General features: G+C 38.5%; 3 protein-coding genes and 1 long non-coding RNA gene across 17 annotated transcripts in view; 2 read left to right on the top strand and 2 right to left on the bottom strand.

Annotated features, from left to right (window-relative positions):
* The window catches only part of LOC114872407, a 55,160-nt gene extending 39,022 nt beyond the window's left edge, over positions 1–16,138 (top strand). For 6 of the 14 annotated variants that reach the window (XM_046287748.1, XM_046287749.1, XM_046287751.1 and 3 more), the window contains 2 exons: positions 15,602–15,717; positions 15,870–16,138. In XM_046287748.1, coding sequence (XP_046143704.1) covers positions 15,602–15,717; positions 15,870–15,973 — 220 coding nt within the window. In that variant the 3' untranslated portion in view covers positions 15,974–16,138. Of the gene's footprint in view, positions 1–6,669; positions 6,699–7,579; positions 7,685–7,837; positions 8,022–13,610; positions 14,687–15,002; positions 15,275–15,485; positions 15,513–15,601; positions 15,770–15,869 lie in introns of those variants that run through there. The other 8 variants (XM_046287756.1, XM_046287755.1, XM_046287754.1 and 5 more) reach the window with 8 other exon arrangements.
* Positions 16,139–16,433: 295 nt separating this feature from the next.
* Positions 16,434–19,091, top strand: LOC123988301. The gene is made up of 4 exons (XR_006829875.1): positions 16,434–16,592; positions 16,818–16,896; positions 18,774–18,924; positions 19,005–19,091. It is a non-coding gene; the product is annotated as an uncharacterized LOC123988301 (long non-coding RNA).
* LOC114872405 (pre-rRNA 2'-O-ribose RNA methyltransferase FTSJ3) lies at positions 16,588–19,677 on the bottom strand. Its single transcript, XM_029179557.2, has 6 exons — positions 19,522–19,677; positions 18,984–19,447; positions 17,976–18,912; positions 17,481–17,894; positions 17,025–17,409; positions 16,588–16,942 (listed from the first exon to the last, which is right to left on the bottom strand). The coding sequence occupies exons 1-6, from the start codon at positions 19,586–19,588 to the stop codon at positions 16,696–16,698; spliced, it is 2,514 nt and encodes an 837-aa protein (XP_029035390.2). The 5' UTR covers positions 19,589–19,677; the 3' UTR covers positions 16,588–16,695.
* A 51-nt stretch (positions 19,678–19,728) lies between these two features.
* On the bottom strand, positions 19,729–21,571 carry LOC114872406 (26S proteasome regulatory subunit 8). The gene is made up of 6 exons (XM_029179558.2): positions 21,365–21,571; positions 21,165–21,309; positions 20,702–21,112; positions 20,396–20,622; positions 20,061–20,336; positions 19,729–19,983 (listed from the first exon to the last, which is right to left on the bottom strand). Exons 1-6 carry the CDS (start codon positions 21,380–21,382, stop codon positions 19,843–19,845), a joined length of 1,218 nt encoding a protein of 405 aa, XP_029035391.1. The 5' UTR covers positions 21,383–21,571; the 3' UTR covers positions 19,729–19,842.
* Between the last annotated feature and the right edge of the window lie 1,848 nt (positions 21,572–23,419).

Raw genomic sequence — 23,419 nt, 5'->3', positions numbered from 1 at the left:
CTAGCACATTGGATAGAGAGTAAATTGAAAATCCTTAAACGTATTACTACTTGAAAATAAAGAAAAAAGAACAAGGTTAATTGTTGGAGCTTCGATTATATAATTAAAGACGAAGATTTCAAGAACAATAGAAATGGGGAAGGAAACAAAAGCAGTAGAGAACAATCACGGATGAATAATTAACTGGTGTTGTCATTGAAGGAAAAACGGGCCAGGACTTCAAGGCCGATGAAGGACACCTCTCACGCAGGTGAGAGGATAGCGGTACTGCTAACACGTCACGACGACCTCCTGATTCTTCGATCGATTTGAAAAAAAAGAAAAAATTGTATAACCAACGTCACTCGCCGTTCTAACGCCACCTTTGTCTACCCACGTGTTCCAAATAAAACAACGATGCAATTTGCGATACGGTAATAAAAAGCGACGTATCTCGAACGTGCGATTTAAGTACCGCACGATTTCTGTTCAAAATTCAACGACAGTCATCCTATTAATCACAGTGAAAATTTCCAAATGAAATACAAGAGGATCTGATTAGGGTGATCCCCGGTGCAAGAATGCAACCATGAATGCACGGCTCCGAATCGGAAGAAGGCCGTTGCATAAAGGCTGCATTGGCTCATTCACGCGTGCAACGATATAACGGATCCCGCGAGAATATTCATGCGATCCGACAATCGGGATTACGTAACGATGAGTAGAACTGGAATAGCGGGAACTGGTCCCCGTGTGATAATTGCGGTGCCTTTAATCGGTCGACGCACGCGTCCTTCGGGCGAAAACGGCCTTAAAGAGAAACCGGGAATGATCCTTGCCCGAGGCGTCCTTATGCACACGCGTCAAAGCTAACAAAATGATTACGACAATCGATGGACGTTATCGTGGATTCACTAGATATCTGGGCGAGGAATATCTTCCGAAACTTTACGAGATTATAGAAGACATCGAGTTGTGTAAGTAAGAAAATTTTGAAAGAGATGAACTCATCCCTTAAAATTTGCCAAATTCATAATTATCCATATCCAAACGATCACCATTCAAAATGAAAATTTCACGATACTCTTGTCTGATCGGCAAAACATGATCAAATTCGGCCAGGTGTTATCAATGGAACGTGGATAAAACAAGAAAAGGCGATAATGAACACCTGACGTTCTTGCCGTGCAAACTTTCAACGAGGCCGCAGATAATCGTCCAAATTAAGATACCTATCGAACGATCGGTCTGTGTAAATGAATATTTATCGCGCATAATTAATAAAGCAAACGAAACGATCGGGGTCAACTTCCATGTTAAGATTTAACTCGCTGCCACACCTGTTTATCTACCTGCAACGATTACCTTAAATAACGCGAATTCATGGCCAATCATTGTGCATAAATGTCGCGCATCCCTCCCTGGTCTTAATGAACATTTTCCGGGACAAAAGCCTCGTAGGACCTCCAAACTGCACAAACAAGCAGATGTCCTCTGACAATGCAAATTGTCTTCGTCCTAGTTCTCGAAACTCGCTGTTAAACTTTGCTAACTCGTACATGGATTCTGATTTCGACGGTTGCAATATATTTTATTGCACGGATAATGGCTGAATTTATTTGGAAATCGATTCGTTCATTGTAATTCTTTTGTATAAGTAAACCCATAAAAATTTCCGCAAACCATTACCACCGACAATAAGTCCTTTTAGGTGGACGGTTAAGCGAACCCTTTACGTGCACCATACGATGTTACAAATTCCGTCAGGTACGCGAGAACCCATTGAAAATCGTTGCACAGTGAAATTCCCAGGCAATAAAACTTTCTTCGAGTCAAATGTTTAGTGAATAACCATCGTTTACTGGGCGGAACAGGACGGGTGTATGGGATGGAGGGACGATGACGTGTGGTCACTCGACCCTGACTTTATTTATGTTTCCCCATAGCGTTAAAGGCAGTTACACACGTGCTATGAAGGCCTCGGCTTTGCGATTCCTTTGTCTACGGGTTTCGTTCAACGGCTCGAGAGCCTCGTAGCCTTGTCGCCATTATACATACATACATCCGTATATAACATTGCTACTCTGTTTTGTTCCAATACGTGTATCCGGATGTTCCAGTACGCTTTGTTCGTTCAACTCGAACGCAGCCTCTCGATGCGCTCGTTTCAGAGAAGAATCAACGGCAATGTATTTGATTTTCAACGATTGGAAAGAGAATTTACGAAAAATTTCGAGTGCCATGAAGGTTTTGGTATCACAAATTTAATTTACACTAATAATTGCTTAAATTTATAATAATAATAACACAACAACTGAATTTTATGAAAACATTTTATTCTATAGAAAAGGATAAGGTACCAAAGAACAAAGAATTTTTAAATGAAACACGATTATTCTATGAAATCTTTGATTCGATTCAATTAAAAAGGTGTTCGCTATCTGTCAGGTACACACGCGAATCCGTCCTCATTGACGAGCGGATTGAAGCGCTTGAGGACAGCCAGCTATCGGTTGACATCCAGTCGAACGCACATGCATAATGCGTTCCATTGAACGTAATCAACTAGGAAATGCTCTGGGTAAAACCTTGGAAGCCAACCTTGACTCGTGTAGAAAAGACGCTTAATGTGTAGATGATCTCACGTGTGCGAGCCTCGTCTAAGCGTGCCACGATCATTACCAGAAGCGTGTGTCACTGTGAGAACCGCATAAATATGAATTATTTTTTTTTATCGTTCACAGACAAGATTATACAAGGTGAGCCAAATAAAGTATCTGCAAGCTACGAGACCGCATCTGACATCGACTTCATTTTCAACAGGAAATGAGTTAACCTAAGTTACTTAGGGATAGTTAGCCTAATTTCTGCATAAATCATTGAGATGATACATTATTGCAATAAAATGTGATCGAATCCGGTGTAGGTATGACTGGACGTATCGATGATCCATGATTCGGACGAGTCCTCTGATAAACTACTTCCTCTATGACTTTTCCTCTGACGACGGAACAAACCGTCGTCGACCTTTGTGACAATGGAATGTCGTTTGTGATCACTGACGTCACTGTGTCTTTAACATTTGTCATCCTGCTGAAAATACCAGCTTACGTGGCGCACTCTTATTCCACGCTGGAATCGTATTATCGTGCGTCGAATATGAAATCGAGCATCTCTAATTACACGCCTCTTTTCCCCGTTTCAATTCTTATCGTGACGATTTTACGAAAGTTTTTCATTTAAAATCTATTACTACAAACGTCGCTATACAAATGTTGCGTGAAAAAAAAAAGAAAGGAAAATTCGATTTCCAATAATCGGGGCAAAACTTTCACTGTGGAAGGTTGTACAGCTAGGAAGTCGGCAGAAAAGATTTATCTACGCGATTTCTCGAAAGTCAACGATATACCATGGCACACTGATTACCGTGTGGACAAAAGCTTTCGTGTTCGGTCTCACCTACGCAAAAGATTTCTCCAGCTAGACGGAGAGAAGGAGGAGAACTACGTTCACTTTCTCGTCCGATCGGGCAAACTGTGTCGCCTGAAAACCGGGTCGTCAACAATATCGTAGAGAAAGTGAGAGTACGATCGGCAAACCTCTTGTGATCGTGATGCAGCTGCTATTTTAAATGATCTCCTGGATCGCGATCTACCGTGACTACTGATTCAAAGAGGATCGACCAGAGGGCAGCACCTCTTAAAGAAATTTTAATTAGATCACGATACCACTGCTAATTAACTCTTACTATACAACAATTTAAAGCTTGAAGTACGAAGAAAATGACTATACAGACCCTTTGCTAAAATTTTTAATAAAATCCCAGTTATAGTAATTATTGATCAATTTCGAAGCATATCGATTCTGACATGATTTCATGACATAAAGTGATCGGAAAATTCAAAGAAAACTGAACTTAATCAATTTCTGACTAATTCACGACTTTAATTTTTTTTGCGAATGCAAACTTGACACGTTTATTAAAATAAAAAGCCCACGTAAACAACGTCGAAATGTTGAACACTCGTGTTCAAGTGTTACAAGCGAAAGCGAACGAGCATTCAACGACGAATTTCAATAGAGTATCATTCCATAAGCTTTCCCAAACACATGCCTTCAGACTTTCGATTTAACCGGTCGGTCCTTTTTGCTCGGTGAAAGAGGCGAACTGCTCCGTTTTCTGCCGCGTAACTGGTGACCTATTCACCCACTTATTCAGAGTTTACCTTATTGTTCGCCGACAGACAATGAGCCGAAAGGAATTCTTCTCCGTGTCTACCGTGAATTCTACTTTCGACGGTCAGAAACAAGGTCGGCAGATCGTGTTTTCCACGAGACAACGGCATGCATCAATCCCCGTCGCGTGCCGTACACGAGGAACTGTCTCGCATAAAACTATTTATGGTAAACGTGTAGAAAGTGAATTGAACCCGATCTTGCAACCTGGTAAAAGTAAATACATCGGTAAGATACAGAAAAAGTGAAATTGTTCGAAAACTAAATGGAACTTTCGCTGTTTAATGACCTAATTAATCCGTTCGATTTGAATGCCGGTACGATCGAGGGTCTATTTACGTAAGTAATTGAACAAGCGAGTGTTATCTCTTCCAATCTATCGAATAAATTCCAACGGAAAGTAACCCCTTTATTTAAGAAAGTTTGTTCGATGATGCTCTATAATGGTAGGTATAGAAGTAACAAGTATCCAGCTATAAATACGTTTCGTATGAGAAGCAGAAGTGGGCTGACCTTTAACCTCGAAAGGCAGACGGCCTAAAAGCGAAGAAGCTATAGAGCTCGTGCTGGTAGACAGTTCGGTGGCATATATTTCGGGGTCGCGACCTACTTGGATGGTTTACGCGTGATACGATGTCCCTATTCGATCCCTTTCGAAGGCCAGGAATAATACATACACGATACCGATTCGATAATGCATCTTGATCACGCGCGCTATATCCGAGCGTGTTCACTCGATTTCGCATAATATAGTCTTTGTGTTTAACGATCGTCGACCTCCGGTATGACGGCCTAGCCGTTTCCATCATGTTTCGGTCGACTGACCCCATTACATTTCTACGATTCAGCACACGCTATCGGTGCTACGTTTCGCATCCTCTTTTTACTCGTGAATCGTTATAATTAACCAACCGTTTGATCTAAATATCTTGAAAATTTATAACGCGACGTATAATAATTTAGTATTATCTTATGAAAAATTAAAAATGCGACCCGTATATTCGAACGTCATTCGAAAAGAAAACATCTGTCGGAGCGTAGGAAAATTCAACGGCAAACCTTTCCATCGGTCGTAAAAATGTTAACCTTGGGAAAAGGGAAGAAAGAAGGTCGCATCGATCGAGAGGATGCCGAGGGCGACTTCCGCTTTGGCTGAGGCCTCCTCAAGCGTGGCCCTCGCGTGCCTCCTCGTGCCCGCCGTTTACGGCTTTATGCATTTACGATTATTGACACGAAAGTCCTCGATTGCCGGCCATAATTGCCAGTGTCCGGTAGTGAGAGCAAGTTTATTCCTATTTTACAAGCCAAAGTCAACGCGTCAGGATAAGACTAGAAAATGGGCTGTAAGATTTTGTCTGTGCTGAGAGAATTTCGGTTAGAAAGAAACGGTCGTGTTCGGAAATAGGAACACGAGGTCGTCGGGTAAAGAAAACGAGAGAATTCTTTGTCTCTTGAACGACCCAGAAACCCGGTTCTTTCTTCCTCTCGTTTTTTAACCGATCCACAATAAACGTAGGTGCTAGCACGAGCCGTTTCGCGGAGGCCCTCGTTAGTGAAAGTTACCTGACTACCACCCGGTGGGGGAGAAAGTGAAAGCCATTTCCGGGATAAGTGCGGCGGCGGTAAGCGTTGAAATGATATCGGGTAGGTGGACTGATATTAACGACTAACCGATTACACACGACTCCTGTCCATCCGCGACCTGTATTTACGATGTCTGCAAAGAACGATAACACCCGCCGTTAGAATGGCATTCGTTTAACGGTGTCATTAGGGGCTCGTAAAACGATATTGCATAACGCTGCACGTACTGCTGCACCGAGAGAAATTATTTCCAGAAGGCGGACTAATATTAATAGCTACTCCATTACGCGTATATAAATATATATATTCTCGTATACACTTACAAGTACACAGGGTGTTGAACAAAAAAAAAATTAAGTGAAATTTTCAAGAACCTAGAGGTTGAGTTGAGCAAAACTTAATCTGATTAATGATTCAAGATTATATCTGAGTGAAATCAGGTCAGTAATCAATGATTAATTAATCAATCGAGGTAACTGGTTTTCCAGAATCAGACATCGATTTCATTTATAAAAACTGTAAGTGAACTGTAATTTACAGAGATTTATTATTTTCATGGTAAATGCATTTTTTTGAACACCCTGTACATAACTCGTCCACCCTCGACGCTACGGTTCTCCAAACGATACCATAAACGACACACCTCCTACATTTACGCTGTTTCAGTGATTTCAACGGAAAAATAAATCTTGCCGGTAGCCGATGAAACGATTACGATGGAAAGTGTGACAATACCCGCCTTTATATCGCGAGCTTGTTTAACGACGTTGCACCATTTCAATGAGTTTATATTACGACGCGAGGAAAAAGAAGGATTAGCGGTGGGAAAGGGTGGACGGATATTAATGACCGCTTCGTTTATGTGACGTTTATTGTCGCTCGAATGAGTCGTATTTCAGGTACACGTTAGGATCACTATCTTTGATTTTAATTGTGCACCTTTTGTCACATTTTTCTATTATTAGGAATCTTTGTTTATGAATATGTCAACATTTCGAACATCGCGATGAAATTATCGAAAAGTTGCGAATTTAGTTTCTAATTGAATTTTAGACAGTGTAGAAGAAACGAATTGCGAAACTCGTGGGGTAAAAGTAGGAAATGAAAAGGTGTTATTCTTCTGTCTGTGTTGGTTCCCTTTCTGAAACGCGAACACAGTAATGTTCGCTCTCGAAAAGGGAAAGGGGGCTGGAAAGTGGAACACGGCCAATGTCCCGATGACCTCCTGACACACATTTCTCGCTCGTCTCAACGAAAGTGAAAAGAATCGGTCGTTTTTACTACCGAACGTGATTTATAGCTACGGGTACCTGACAAATTGTATTTCATCCAATTACTAAGACCGTTCTTCGAACGTGAAATGGTCGAATTTCCAAACGCGTGACTGACGCTACGAAATATGATTATTGCGGAGGGAAAATCATAGACCCTTCGAGGATCCGTTCTCCAGGCCATATACAGGGTGTTAAAAAATACCCTGAAGAGCTCTACATCGAACATATATCGAACATATCCAAAAAACCATAAAATTACTATCTCTACAATAGCAAACAACGTTTGAATTATTTAAATAATTAATTTCGTCTCCAGTAGACTCTCAGCGCATGCGTAAGTGCTACGCTCAACGGCGCATGCGTAAGCGCAACGCTCAGCTGCGCATGCGCAAGCGCAACGTTCAGCGGCGCATGCGTAAGCGCGACGCTCAGCTGCGCGGCCCGTCGGCGGCAGAGGAGGCTAGTCTTGCCACTCAAGCTGCGCACTGATGGATCAATTTTTCAATTTTCAACAACGAAATGTGGCTAAACTACTGATCCCATCGAAAAATGCTACAGAACTTTTCACTTCGATTTTTTGTGATCTATCCAGCGTTGTAGAGGTCTTCAGGGTATTTTTTAACATCCTGTATAATTTCAATGGCGTTTACGAGCTTTTCACATTTCACATCAACATTTCACTCTCAGTTCTTTTGACAATATACCATGTTATTGAGAAGATAATTTAAACGAATTCAAACGAATAATTTAATTTACATTCATAGATTCTACCATAATTAGAAAGACGCGTTGGAAAAGAACAACACTATTGAACAAACTTGGCCGAGAAGAAAATAACGGGTCCTGAAATTCAAAGCCGGCTTTTACCTCCGGACAAATGTGTTTCCAAGGAGCATGGAAACTTCTCGTGCTGCCTTCTCAGCGTGTGCATCCATCTCGAAATTTTAGGTAAGAAACCGCAAACAACTGTTGAAGAACGTTCCATGCGGTGAAAACTCGGTTTCGAGCAGTCGCCCTTGGAGCCTTATGACTTTCGTAAACATCTCTAGAAAGTCTCGCTTTCTCTAGGATGAAGATGATCCTTGACGAATCATCGAGATTACCTTGGCCGACCCTTGCCTCGACCAAGGTAATTCAAATGGTAAAATGGTTAAAGCTAAGGTTAAAGAAGCTTCGTTAAGTAAGTTCACCTTCTAACAAAGTAATAACGATTGAGACTTCTTTGAGATAAATAGAGGGAAAGAATATTTTTGAAGATGTTTAATGAAAGATTGAGTTTCGTCGTGGGTTTTAATTGAGCCTGTTGGGCTAATTTATGGTTGACTGTTCCTGAGACCGTCGAAATGGCGTTGTTATCGCAATCATGCAAAATCAACGAACAAATTGGAAGAACAATTTTAGAATTGACGACGGTCCTTGTTCAACGAAGAACACAAGCACATTATTGGCTATGAATTACGCTAGCCCTGCTTATCGTCCAGATATCCTTGGCTCCGTTTTTAGCCTGAAATCACGGGCATAGATGCACTTTGGCCTCTGTTTTACACACGTATACAGCCGTTCTTACAGCCAGTATATCAACCACTTGTATAAACGAGCACGTAACTTCGTTGTTCTAACAATAACCGCGACATGAACACGGAAATCGAAGCGACTTTGGTAACTGGAATGATACGACACCCATTTTTCATCGGCTATCAATGTGTAGGACTTCAAGAAAATTAGGAGGAATACTTTCTCGAGTGTCTATTATATCCAGTAGCTGATTTTACCAAATATTAGATACTTCTTTTAATAAAAATTGAAACGAGACCGAAGGAAATTTGAAATACAAGCGACCAGAATTTGGCTAACTTCAAAAGATCTTCCAATGTCTAATTCATCCCCCTTCTCGTTGACGAGGAACTAAAATTAAGATTACGAGAAGCAAGAGAACACGATCGAATTTCCTAGTCATTTTTAATAATAGACACGTTCAGTTTTGGATTTCTTTCAATTGTAAACCATTGGCCCAAACAGCCTCGACTCGTTCGAAAAGCAAAACTATTTCCGGTTCGACCATATACCTCGATGTGACACAGCAAAATCTGACCATGCTGGTTATTAATAACTGACTAAATAACTGTCTGACCTTTGATGAAACCCAAACTGAGGTACCTATTTCGATTTCCCACAACAATTTTCTATATTTTTGTCAAAATATTACGATTTCAAAATGAAATTTTCAAATATTAACAACGCGAGAATTGATAGAAGATTCGTTTCGTTTCGTCTGAAGAGTTTCTTCTTTGCTGAAATAAATTTCAAGCGACAAGAGGAGATTCAAGGTCTCCTTTTCCGAAGAAAAAAACGTATTTCTGCCTGGTAGTGTTTCTCTTGAGGAAAAAATACGTCGTAACTGGGGTCACAAATCACGACGAGTTATCCTTCGACCCCTCAAAATCCATTACGACATTTCAGGGCCAAAGTTTGCGAGTATTCAAGGCATAACGGTCCAGGAGGGCTCGTAAATTTCGGACAGTCAAAAGAGGATGACACGATGTTTTCCCAGTTTCAGGTGTAGTCGATTATGAGAGGAAAGTCGAGGTCGTAAATGTTTGTCAGAGGGTTCTTCGCTGTTTTACGACACTTTAGGATATTGCAAACTTAAGAAATACCGGCAAACGAAAGCAAACTTTACTGTAATGATGGTCTATTAACGATACCGTGAACTAGCATGCTTCATCTGTTAATTGAACTTGAAATTTCCTATGACCAGGATAATTCTCGCGAAACAGGGAAAACTTGTATCGTATGGTTGGAAAAATACTTACCTAATTATCATACGTTTCCTTCTTATTATACACCACTGATCTTAAGATCAAGTGTTACTGTCAGTAGTAGAAGAACTTACCTGCAATTACTTACCCAATTTTTCCGAAGAACTCCTCTTTTCCGCCATCGTGATTGTGATTTTCCATCGTAAATTCTCACCCGTACAATCCTATCCTTGACCTGTCTCGATCTGACGTACACAAGTTCACATTGACATATATTATCTGGCCACACTATACACAGGTCATGAGGATGTGACGTCTTGTAGAAGTAGAAGTACATTATGCAATGTTTTACATTGTAGTGTAGTACATTATGCTCGTAGCGAAGAAAGGAGATACTTCTTAATGAACCACCTCTAATTAAACCTAGTCAAGATTAGATAAACGAATGATTAATTTTGAAGACATAAGCAAGGATAAATAATGTTTCGGAAATTTTTCAAATAAGACAAATAAAATATTTTTAATATTTTCTAAACGATGGACGATCCATCTACCCCTTTAATCTTTCCAAGGGTAATCTTATTTCGAATAGGACATTATACAAGTACCATGGACGTAATATTTTGCTTGCAAAGAACCATAACTTCCCAATGGATCACAGAGTGCATTAGCAATAAACGAATCCACCGCGGCACGATAACACCGCGGAATCTCTCTGATAAAACGGAGGTTCAATTAACGCAAATCGCCTCCACGCGTATGTACGTGTGTACACTGTATAAACGGAATAACGTGTATCGGAGGGAACGTACACGTGCGAACATGCCACGTGCAAGTATAGAAACAGCCAGCCCACGGGATTTCGGGTCGATAGCCGTGACGTCAGTGGATCATACGAGAGCAAGAGAATAAAAAACAGGGAGGAGAACAGAGAGCGAGGAACGCTGATAAAAAGATAAGAGAGCAAGAGAGAGAGAGAGAGAAGAGAAAAGTTAAAAAGATTGTTTATAAAAAATATGCGAGAGTGATAGAGAAGCTTGATATCTGTTGAAGAGAAAAACAGATGGAACACATAAGAAGAGAGAGTGAGAGAGACGAAGAGGGGAAGAAGGAAGGCGGCAGATGAAGTTCAAGGGTATCCCGCTTGAATGCACATCCCACGCGGAAAATAGGAAAAGAGGGCAAATGGATTTTCCAGCTTTGAAAAAACGTTAACGGAAAGGTTGTACGATCGGAAGGTGGGCGAGCTAAGTAACTTCCACCCAGAAAATCCCTGGACCAAACTTGTCCTTTGAAGAGAACCTTGCAGCAAAAACTTTAGCTACTTTAAAAATGAAAAATTGTCTTTGTAAAGTATCAGGGAAACTTGTTATCGAACCTCTTCACCGATAATCACTGAAATTAACATAACATTAGAGATTCAACTTTTTCAACCTTGGGAAATATAAAGTTGCTTTTTTCGATTATTAAAACGTACACGTGATTCGTTTATGCAAGCGATTATGTTGTAAAATCATGACGCGATATTATTACGTATTCACGTGGATTAGAAAAACGCTCGAAATGCGAAGCGTTTGTTGCAATTACAACGCGTAATCGCTAACAGCCAGAACCACTAATTATTGTTACGTGTCGGTGATGACATCGGTGATAATGCACCTGCCACGCAGATACCGGTGAAATGTTCAAGGAAGGAAGATAAACAAGAATATTTTCTCGTTTGGTTAGCTTGGTTCCCAGTGTCGCGTGTTAGGTGGGCGTTTCGTAATGAAACGTCCTGGTGACATTATTACGAGGCGATAATCCTCGTGACTAAGCGCGATGACGACGCTGGGAAACTTGTGGCGCACTGGGAATCATCGTTATACAATCTTCGAAAAATTAAGATTAACAATGTCGTTAGGTTAACTACTTTTATTTAAAAGGTGAACTATTTTTAACCCTTGCCATAGAGTAAACCAAATTCATTATTTCCTAAAACTAACGTGTTGTTAAAAATGCCTAATATTACTATCAACAGTAACGACGTGTAACAAACTGAAATTGTATCCAACAATACTCGAGGACTCGATGATGTTCAAGGTAATCGACGTAAAACGACTGCTACGTATTATTGTTCTTCCGCGGATGTGATGCAATTGCATGAATGCAATTAATCAGGAGACCAAGCTTAAAAGTTTGACTAGAAGTTAAATCAACTGTTTATTCTCGCCGTAAAGATAACTTTAAGTAGGTTCCGAGAGCATTGCATCAAATGCGAAAAACAAGATCTCTCGAAGAGCATTATAAAAAGAATATATCTACTATAAATATAGTAGGGTCAAAGTGTACGAATAAATTTCATCGAACCACTCGTTGCGAAAACACTCGAGTTTTCCACAAAATTAAACGGTACAGATAATACTGTACTTAAACCTTCTAAGAGGTGAGGAATAAAGGAAGGTGCAGGTTCGCGAAGGATAATCCTTGAAGAGAGGAATTGGTTCAGGTCCTTGTTCCATTAGTCTGACCAAATGCCGATTGAATTTCGAGTTTGTTGTCTCGACTCTCCACTGTCCTGAAACCGTAATCGTATTTGGGTTAGCATGCCCGGACATGCCCGGATGTGCCCGAACGTAGCTACCTTGAACTTGCCACCCCGGATGCTCGACATCAACTCCCAACCCCCTTTCTATCACGAGAAAAGGATAGATACCGGTAATACGTTCCAGGCAGAGCAGAAAATAACCGGAAATTTAATAACTCAACGGAGAATTTACTTTTAGATTACCAGGCCTATTCTGACTTATACATTATGCTAAGATTGAGCCTTAAACAGCACGATGTTCGATTAATTAAAGAACCACCTACGTGAAACGTTTCGGAAGGTTGCAACACATGGTGTAAGAGCGAAAAGTTACGCCAAAATGCTACAATAACAGATTTCATATATGGTCCACTTTAATATCTCTTCAGACATAAATACATTTATCAACGAACCATGCTACTATGTATAGAACTTTGCATCACCGTTATTGAAGATAAACTAGTTTTCTATTAAAGACAATAAGCCAGAGAAAAGCTACCTTGGAACGAGCAATTCTTTAACCTTAAATAACGACCTGACCTCGACTCAATTTCCAACAGGTACAAGTTGTTGGATCTCATTAATAACGTTAAATACTAATCGTGTTGAAACTTGGCGATTGGGGTCAAGAAAGTTTCTTGAACAACTGCAATTGAGTGTAACATTCTTAGCAACTATTTCCAAAATTATTTTTCAATCCCAATCATAAACCAATGTTCAGGCAACAAATTGAATAAGTAAAACTGTTGTCTTTTAAATATTTCAGTTTAATGTAGCATCATTGAAATACACAACCAATGCTTGTCGCTATAAATATTATATATTTTCTATAAGGCACTAGGTGAATCTGTTTGAAGATCAACCTTTCTTGAGCCTTGGAAAGAATAAGGTAGTTGTGGGCGACCTCGAGCAAGTGTCGGCTCCCAGCAATGTATAACGGGTTGCCCGTGACCGGGGAAGACCTTGGCCATGGATGTACGTCGGGTGTCGTGACGCAGGCGCCGCGATGCGCGCTTTACCTCCTTTTATGAGTCCATCTTTCTGCAATTTAAAAAAAAAACACACAAACATGGACTATAAAGAAAGTCTGTTCACCTTAAATAATTTATTACTTAAATAATGTGAAGTTTCAACATTTAGATACTATCTTCCATTATATTTTACGATAAAAGGCTAGAAGAATTTATTTATGATTTATGCAAATTTCCCAGACAGGTGATAACACGATGAATACATTAGGAAATACGTTCTATAGTAAGAATACAAGTAGGTTACGTCAGAAACGAGATTGCACTACCTAGTGCAATTAAAAACTTTGTGTAAACGTTAATCCTTTCCCTTTAATGATAACATACGATGCAACACGGATCTACGTCTACATTTATTAACGTTTACATTCTTATGAAGCATCATTTTTACGTATTACCAATTTTTTTTATGTATTTCCTGTAAACGTTAATTACATCAAACTGAATAGTAATTATTCATTAAATTCATACATAATTCATTAACATCTACAACAATTTACCGCGTCGCGGCGTTTAAAATATTCTAATGGCATACAAAGTTCATATCGATTGTAGAGTACCGATAAATTGCATCGATTATCGATTGTTTACATAGATTGAAAATCATGTTTCGGCTCGTAGCCATCGCTACTTATAACGGTTTGCCCGTGACCAGCGAAGACCTTGGCAATGACTTGCGCGACATGCTGCGACGTACGACAAGTTGCTTGACAAGGCGCATGTGCCGGCTGCGCACGCATCTCGCTCGATGCATCCGGAGGTCGCATATCCCATGCACATCGACGACAACAACAACCTTGACCTTATACCTCGGCCCGCTGGCCAACGAGGTCCATCCACTCCTGAACGGTTGAAGGTCACTAGTACCGTGGCTAGGAAACCGAGACGAGAAGAGGGAGACGAGCTGATGGTAACGACGGTGGAGAGTAAGAGAGAAGCTAACAAAATCCAGCCGCTCGATCTCCCTCGAGGACACGTTAACGATTCTCAATTACCGCACGTCAGCCCTTGTCTCGCTACATCTACCTCCCACCCTTTTATTCCATTTTCTATATTTCCACCTCGCTCACCCTCTATCTATCTGGTTTATTTCTGTTTCTATGCTCGCGTGGGTTACTTTTACTATCAATCACCGTGTTGTGATTCGTTCGATTTCTGGCTTCTGGTTTTGTGGTTCAAGGCTGCAAGCAGAAATAACAATAAAGGTTGCAACAAGGAGAAGATTTCAATGTGCAACTTTTCACTAGGACAAACGCGTAGGTAGGTATAATTGCTAGAAACTATATTTTATCGGTGAAATGTGTGAAAATTTCTATTCCCAGAGCCAAAATGAAATACATATCTGAATACAGAAATAAACAGTAACTGTATCACTCAACTAATTATAGCAATCTATTAACTTACATTTTTGCAACATCGATTTTAAATACTTTTGTTATTTAAATAATTAAATGGTATTTGCCATTGGAACAAAGGTCCATCGAGATTTCCACCCTATCAGGTCATCATGCCACGAATCATCTTATAGTATCAACTACCAAAGATTACCATTATTACCATTGTTATTATTCAAGACTCGTGAAAAGTAGCCTTCAACATAGTTGTAAAAGGATTAAAGCTTACATATACCTAACATCGTACAATAGAAATGGAATGCTTGTCTCGCGAACGATTCTCGTACAGATTAGAGACGGTGGAAAGTCGAGGTCGCCCTTGACGTAAGCGCCAACCGCGTAAAGATATATGTACCGACACATTGACAACCTTTCATAAAGGATCCTAAGCCAGGAAACTTGACCGAGTAACGTGCGTCGAGGGATCCTTAACTATACATCTAAAAGAAAAAGGGTAAAACAAAAGCGATATTATCATCTTTTAAAAGTTAATTCAAATTGCAGTAATTATATAAATAAGAATCAAAGCATAGAAGTTTCCTTTCCCGAAGGTTCACCGAGATTGGCGCCAATGCACTGTAAGATTTATGTGCATCGTTAAAGCACCTACAAGTGTTTGGCGCCGAATGCAAACTTGGCTCGCGATAAGTAAATTAGAACAAAGTGGATGTTACTATGTCTAAGATCTAGCGGTGTGTCCTTTAAACTTAAACCGATTACATTGTGAAATATGCATTATACACAACTTCGTTTTAACATTGTAAATTAATGTTTGTTTCAGATACCTATGCAGATTTCTCATTGCTATCCTTCGTTACCAGGGAAACTTAATTTCGTCCTATCATATCTTCGTCCTATCTGTATGCCCTACACGTGTTCTTGACATCGACTGGTTACGTGTGTATAATTACATCATCGTGGAATTTGCTACCAATTAAGAGATGTTCAGGTAACAGTGCCTTTTCAAAGGACAACTAAATCGACGGTAGAGAAAGGGTTATGGAATACAAAGGAACATTCACCGCATCAATATCTCTATATGCTTCTAGATATCGCGCCAATGATGAAGCCGGAAGAAGATGATGCGAGTTTTGGCAACGAGCCAAAAAAAAGTTCCGTCGACGCAACTTTCATTGCAACGATGTCGACGTAAAACGATCTTTCTAAATGCCATCGGCCTTGTCCTTGACATCGACCGCAGCGTCCCGACGCTACGCAGCCCATGATTGCATCAGAATGTTCGGTGCAAGGAATACACTTGGGAAGTATGCCGTTAACGGTTGAAGCGAAGAAGCGGGGCAAAGAGTGATATAATGTTCAAATCGATCATGGGTAGAAGGTTTCACGTAGCTGGACAGGTAGGTGGTATTTATCTATATCGTTTACCCTCACACTACATATATTACTTTATGAATCGTAGTACCGTATTGAACTTCAGCAAAAGTTTCCGTACTTACCTTCATTCTTTCTCCTAGTTACTCCAAAACCATTCTCAATTCAAATCAATGTCGAGGTAACTTCGTGTCGATCAGGCTACGTTAAGGGGGTAGACACGGATAATGCAGCGAGGTGACATTATCGGCAAAAATGGGCCTAAAAAGGGGTTTGGGAAATTACATTTTTCGTCCTTATATGAGAATACTTGAGGCTGAATAAGGGCTCATTCGAAAGAGGAAGGTTCAATGCAGCGTTTTTTCAAACACTAGTTTAAACGTAGAATAGTTTTTAATAAAATAGGATTATAATATAGGAAAATAATTTTAATAATTTAGGTATGTACAAAAAGTTTTATTTCAACTTTTGCGTAATTTATACGCACAATACATTCTTATGTACACATTTATTTTATATTTCACATAAAAAAGAAATTGTTTTTTATTTTTTTGCTTTATGAGCTTTTGCCTTTCCTCGAGGTGGTCTGCCGGCACGATTTTTCTTTCCACGTCCTTTAGTTTTCTCTTTTGCTTTTGCCGCACGTAAGTCTTTTTTCATTCTAGGATCAACCAACTTGTAACGTCCTTTAACTCCAGCCGGTCTGGCTACTTTCTTCTGTGCCATATGCTTCTTCATTACCACGTAAGTAACATCTTTCTTTGGCTCTTTATGGGCTTTCTTATATAATCTGAAAACATATATCAATGAACGGATATAAGTATAAATAATGTTAAGGTTATTATCCTTTCATCAAACCACGTTATACGTACGCTTGTATTTGTTTCGCCTTTTCTCTATCGTTCATCTCTGTGTTGTCCATTATCTGTTCCATTTTCTTCTTTGCTTTTTCTAATTTACGCATTGCTCTTCGTTTCTTCCTTGCTTTTACTTCTAATACCTTTTTAATTGGTCTGGCATTCAAATCCTCAACTCGTTTTTTGTATTCATCAACAAGTTCTTTCGGTACCGGTGCTTCTTTCTTCATGTGTTTCTCTTCGTCTAGTACAAACCAATCTGGCAGTTTCTCATCGTTAAATACATATCTGTTCCATGCTGAATCTATTAAATCCCTTCGAGTTTTTTTACTTTGAATTAATAACGAGCCCAATGCTAAATCGTTCTCAGATAAACGTTTCCTCTTTACCGATTTCACAGCTGAGAATAAAGATGGATCGATTAATTACTTTAATATATATTCATGATTTATTATGCAATTGTGTACTCACTTGTTGCAGAACTATTTTTACTATTAATTCCATTTTGCATATTGTTTTTGTCTTTAGCCATCATCTCTTCCACATCATAATCGGAATCTGAGTCCCCTTGATCATCATCGTTGTCATGACTGTTTTCCAATGTTTTATTTTCTCTATTATTCTCTGCAGAATTATCTCCTATTATACGACCACCTTTCTTTTTGTACTCTTCAACCATTTTATCCAATTCTAAATCCTCATCCTTTTCATCTTCTAAATTCTTAAATATGTCCTTTTCAAACCATAATTCTGCTTTGTGGATTCTTTTAGTCTTTTTATCTCTATGATCTAAATCAGTTATTAAAGGATTCTCTGGATCGTCGTCAAATCTTACTTTCTTTTTTCGAACTCTACTCGCATCTTCATCTTCGGATTCTTCCAAACCTAAAAACAGATAATATAACGATACGGAATTTTGTTATTTAAACAAAAAATTATATATATATATATATCTATAGTAAATACCTAAGCTTGATTTATCAGCATCTGATTCATTATCTGATTCATCATTTGAACTTTCTGGTTCACTATCTTCTGTCTTATAATATAGTCCTGAACTGTCTAACTGTCCTTCATCTTTCTTATATTTGATTTTTTTGGGTTTGTTTCGACCTTCATCTGACTCTGCATCACTTTCCGCTACAACATCAGGATGCTGATCTAGTACATTTTCTAAGTGTTGCTTTGTCTTAATTTCTTTCAAAGTAAACATATCATCTCCTTCTAATATAGGACCTTCATTTCCTTTATGAACCATTTTTAAATTGAGTCGTACATTTAGTTTCTGTCTCTCTTTATTCACTTTCTTCTTTTTTCGTTTCAACTCTCTATCTGTTTCTGCTCTAAGTTCTTCGATCTGTTTCGTAATTTCTTCATCTTCTAAATCTTCCAATTCTTCTTGAGTCTTAGGTGGCGCTTCTGTTGTTTCAGTCGCGTCTTTTTCCTTATCTTCTGGTTCTAATTCTTCTTTTAAAGATTCTTTCATTGCTTTCCACCATTTCAGCAAACGTCTTAAATCTTTTTTATTTAATACCTTAATATCTTTACAACACTCCTTAATTTCATTAGTTGTTAACACATGATTTCCTATTTTTTCATCATCAAAAATAATTGCAGAAACTGTTTGCAATGCTTCTACAGCATTTTCATGAGCTATAAAATCTTTAACAGATAATGTATGATACAAGGTGTAATCATTTTCTTGATAACCCTCTGCTGCATGCTTTGTTTTAACTGGATTATATACATTTAGTTTATTTGTAGGTTCTATGTCTAATTCAGAGAATACATATTTTGGATCTAAAAATTTAGGATCTAGTTTATCTGGAGCAATATAATATTGACAAACAACAAAAATTTCAGCAGATTCTAAACGTGATGCTTGAGGTTTGGTTGCATTTACCTATTAAAAAATGTACATTTAATCTACTAATATAGTACAGATAATGTTGTAGTATTGAATAATTTAAATACCTTTCTAAACAACTGTTTTAGCACCCAAAGTAATGGTTGATAATCTCTTGATCGAAAAAGTTTTGTAACAAACCACCCACCAGGTCTTAAAAAGTATGTTGCCATTTTTAAGGCACCTAAAGTTAAAGTAACTTGTTGATACGCATCATGGAGCCAATTTTTACCAATGTTTGGAGCTCCATCATGCAATACAACATCAGCTTTCCATGTTTTTAATTCACGAGATATCGCTACACGGCATTTATCTGTAGTAATATCTTCTACTAAACTGATGCATCCTGGAATGGGCTTTATGGGAAATAAATCTACACCAACTACTATAGAAGATACGGGCATATTTTGACGGGCGACCTGCATCCACCCGCCAGGAGCAGCACATAGATCTATGCATACTCGAGATTTTTGTAAAAATTCAAATTTTCGATTCAATTGAATTAACTTGAAAGCAGCACGCGATCTATAACCTGTAAAACATAACCTATTCAATATTTTATTTACATATAACAAGTAACAAAATCAAACTTCAAGTAATATTTACCAGTTTCCTTTGCTAACTGATAATATTTATCTTTTCTCTGTTTTCCAATTTTTCCTTTTTTTCCCATGTTGAATTATTCATTCATACAATTATACCTTTTACCAGAAAGTTATGTAGTTTAATTAAATACAACAGACAAGCACCAGGCGTCGCTGACGCTACAGGCGGACATTGTAAAAGTGAAGGGAAAAACAGATATATATGAAGAACAGTTTTTCATTGTAATTATATTTTTTATTTTGTATACATTTCAATTAAGATTATATATTATTCACAAACGGTTTTACAAAAGATGCAAAACAGTATGGAAACAGTGATCAATTACTTCCACAATTTCTTGATTGACATATTTTTTTCTGAATCTTTTTGCATCACCTTGGCGACGGCCATTTCAAAATCTTCCTGAGTAACGTGAACACGACGTTCTCTGAGAGCATACATACCAGCTTCTGTACATACACCCTAAAAAGGAAGAAAACAATTAAATAACTATAATTTTCCGGGAATATTACTATGTTTATAAAAATTACATTAAATACCTTGACTTCTGCTCCTGATGCACCAGGCATAAGTTCGGCAATTTTTCTTAAGTTTATACCTCGGGTTAGATTCATTTTTCTCGAGTGAATTTTCAAAATGTCAAGACGTGCTGCTTCATTTGGAGGTGGAAATTCAATTTTACGATCTATACGTCCAGGTCTCAATAAAGCAGGATCTAATATATCAATTCTGTTGGTTGCCATAATAACTTTTATATTCTTTGTGGCTTCAAAACCATCCAACTGGTTGAGCAATTCAAGCATAGTTCGTTGAACCTGGTAACAATTATGTTACAGTAAGGTATTATAAAACATTCCCATTTTAAAATACATACTTCACTATCGCCTCCAGATCCGGATTCAATACGAGAACTTCCAATTGAATCTATTTCATCCATAAATATTATAGAGGGAGCATGTTCTCTTGCCATTACAAAAAGTTCACGAACCATACGCGAACCTTCACCAATGAACTTCTGTACCAATTCAGAACCAGATACCCGAATAAAAGTACATTCTGTATGATGAGCTACTGCTCTTGCTAGTAAAGTTTTCCCAGTACCTAATCACAAATTTTAAATTAAACACTATTGTAGTAGTATTCCCTGATCCGAAAAATAAATATATCTTCATTTAGTTACCTGGTGGCCCATATAAGAGTACTCCTTTGGGTTGAGCAATTCCAAGAGCATCAAATAATTCAGGATGTTTAACAGGTAATTCTATAACTTCCTTGATTTCCTTAATTTGTTTATCTAATCCACCAACCATTTCATATGTAGAATCTGGAACTTTCTCTACCATCATGAGTGAAACAAGTGGATCAACTTTATTTGGCAAAATTTTGTGTAAAGTATAACTTTCATTGCGTAATGCCACTCTTGAATTTGGTGTTACATCATTAATATCAATGTTTTTATCTATATCCACTACAAATTTTCCTTCAGGATGTACTTTCACTAGAACTTTCTTTTTATCCATTGGTTTAACAACTTCTCCAACATATGAACCTTGTTCTTGGAGAAGTTGTAATTCTTCACGCAACATACGTACTGAAAAGGCACAAAATTAATAATTGAAAAATATAACTAGAGAATAACATACCTTTTGCATTAAGCTCATTACGCTGTGCTTGTAATCTCCTTAAATTTTGACTTTTCTCAGCCACAATTAACTGCAGCTCTTCGATTTTAGTAATGTAATATGGTTTAAAACCTTCTCCCTTCGAAATTTTTTCATCTATTTCCATCTATAATATGAAAGAGAATAAGAACCAATACTACATAGGTTATATCCTTACTTACCTTATTTGTGAGCGTCATTGTTGCATTCACTATTTATGACGACTTATAAACAGTAATTTCTAGAATATTATACTGCCATTTACTTACAAGATGAAGTGAAAAGCTTAAAATTTAAATCATAACAATTATACACTCTATAGCCGTAGGAATTCCTTGTCATTAATATCTATACTTCAGCGTGCTTCAGCGCCAATGTAGTTGCAGAAACCATCATTCTAAATCGTAGAGTGCGCCACAAAATGACTGGCAAAATTGTTGTAAGTAGGGAAGTATACAGGGTGTTCGACAACAGGTGGGCTAAATGTTAAGGGGTGATTCTAGAGATCAAAATAAGACGAAAATCAAGAATAACGAAATAGCGTTTGCGGCTTTGTTTTCCAGTAATTAACGTTTAAAAATTCGAGTGAAAGCGCCTGAAACCTGCAACCCGCCCAGCACCGACGACTGAACGTCAGGTCAGCAGGGGTCGGTACAGTCATAACCAAGAATCTAACCCGAATACTGCAGTACCGAGAAACAGAATAGCACGAGGTAAGCTTCTACTATTCAACGATTCTTGGTTAGGACTGTACCGACCCCTGCTGACCTAACGCCCTACATGAAACTCGCCGGAAGGAATAATAAAATATGATTATTTTTAATTTTTCTTAGTGTATTTCGTTTGTAAATCGTTTGTAATTGATTATAAAACGAACTTGTAGATGATTAAGAAATTATTTACTCACAAACAATGAAAATGATATATTTGTAAATCACAAACGATCTCTGCATCCCTTACATCTCTGCATTCTTTTCATCCATACATTCTCTTCATCCCTACATTCTTTTTATCCCTACATTCTCTTCAACCCTACATTTTCTTCAGTCCTACATTCTCTTCAGCCATATATTCTTTTCATCCCTACATTCTCTTCATCCCTACATTCTTTCCATCCATACATCATTTCCATCCCTACATTCCTTACATCGCTTCATCCCTTATATCCCTACATTCCTTACATCTCTTTATCCCTTACATCCCGACATTCCTTACATCTCTTCATCCCTTACATCCCTGCATTCCTCACATCTCTACATCCCATACATCTCTGCATTCCTCATATTCCTGCCTTCTTTATATCCCAACATCCCTTATATCCCTGCATCCCTTACATGCCTGTATCCTTCACATCCTTGTTTCACTTATATTCCTGCATTCCATACATCCCAGTACCTCCTTGAAATTGAGTTGAAGTTTTGGCGGCTATAAGGCTTGCAATTTTATACAAATTTAGTTCCTTTTATTGCCACCAGAGGGCGCTGATTCGACATCGAAATTTTAGTTCACATTTTTGCCGCTAGAGGGCCAAAATCTCTGCTTGATTTAGTTCCTTTTTCAAAAACCAGAGGGCGCTGATTCGAGGTCGAGATTTTAGTTCACATTTTTGCCGCTAGAGGGCCAAAATTTCTACTTGATTTAGTTCCTTTTTCAAAAACCAGAGGGCGCTGATTCGAGGTCGAGATTTTAGTTCGCATTTTTGCCGCTAGAGGGCCAAAATTTCTACTTGATTTAGTTCCTTTTTCAAAAACCAGAGGGCGCTGATTCGAGGTCGAGATTTTAGTTCGCATTTTTGCCGCTAGAGGGCCAAAATTTCTGCTTGATTTAGTTCCTTTTTCAGAAACCAGGGGGCGCTGATTCGACATCGAATCAGCGTCCTCTGGTGCCGAAAAGGGGAACTAACTCACCTGTACTTACCTTTACTTACCTTCACTCGAAGCAGTCTTTATAATATATTTATTATAAGGGATACAGAGATGTAAGGAATGTAGGGATGAAAAGAGCGTAGGGATGAAAAGAGTGTAAGGATGCAAAGAATGTAGGGATGATAATAATGTAGGAATTTAAGAGATGATAAGAATGTAGGGATTTAAGGGATGAAGAGGTGTAAGGAATGTAGGGATAGAAAGATGCAGGGATGTAAGGGATGCAGAGATGTAACGGAACGAGGGATGTAAAGGAATTTCGTAGGGTTTTGGGGCTGGGGCCCCGGTCTTCACTGCACGCGGCCAGAGGAG

The sequence above is a fragment of the Osmia bicornis genome, chromosome 11 (assembly GCF_907164935.1).
Source record: "Osmia bicornis bicornis chromosome 11, iOsmBic2.1, whole genome shotgun sequence".
Lineage (NCBI taxonomy): Eukaryota > Metazoa > Arthropoda > Insecta > Hymenoptera > Megachilidae > Osmia > Osmia bicornis.
This window is presented reverse-complemented; position numbering and strand designations above follow the sequence as displayed.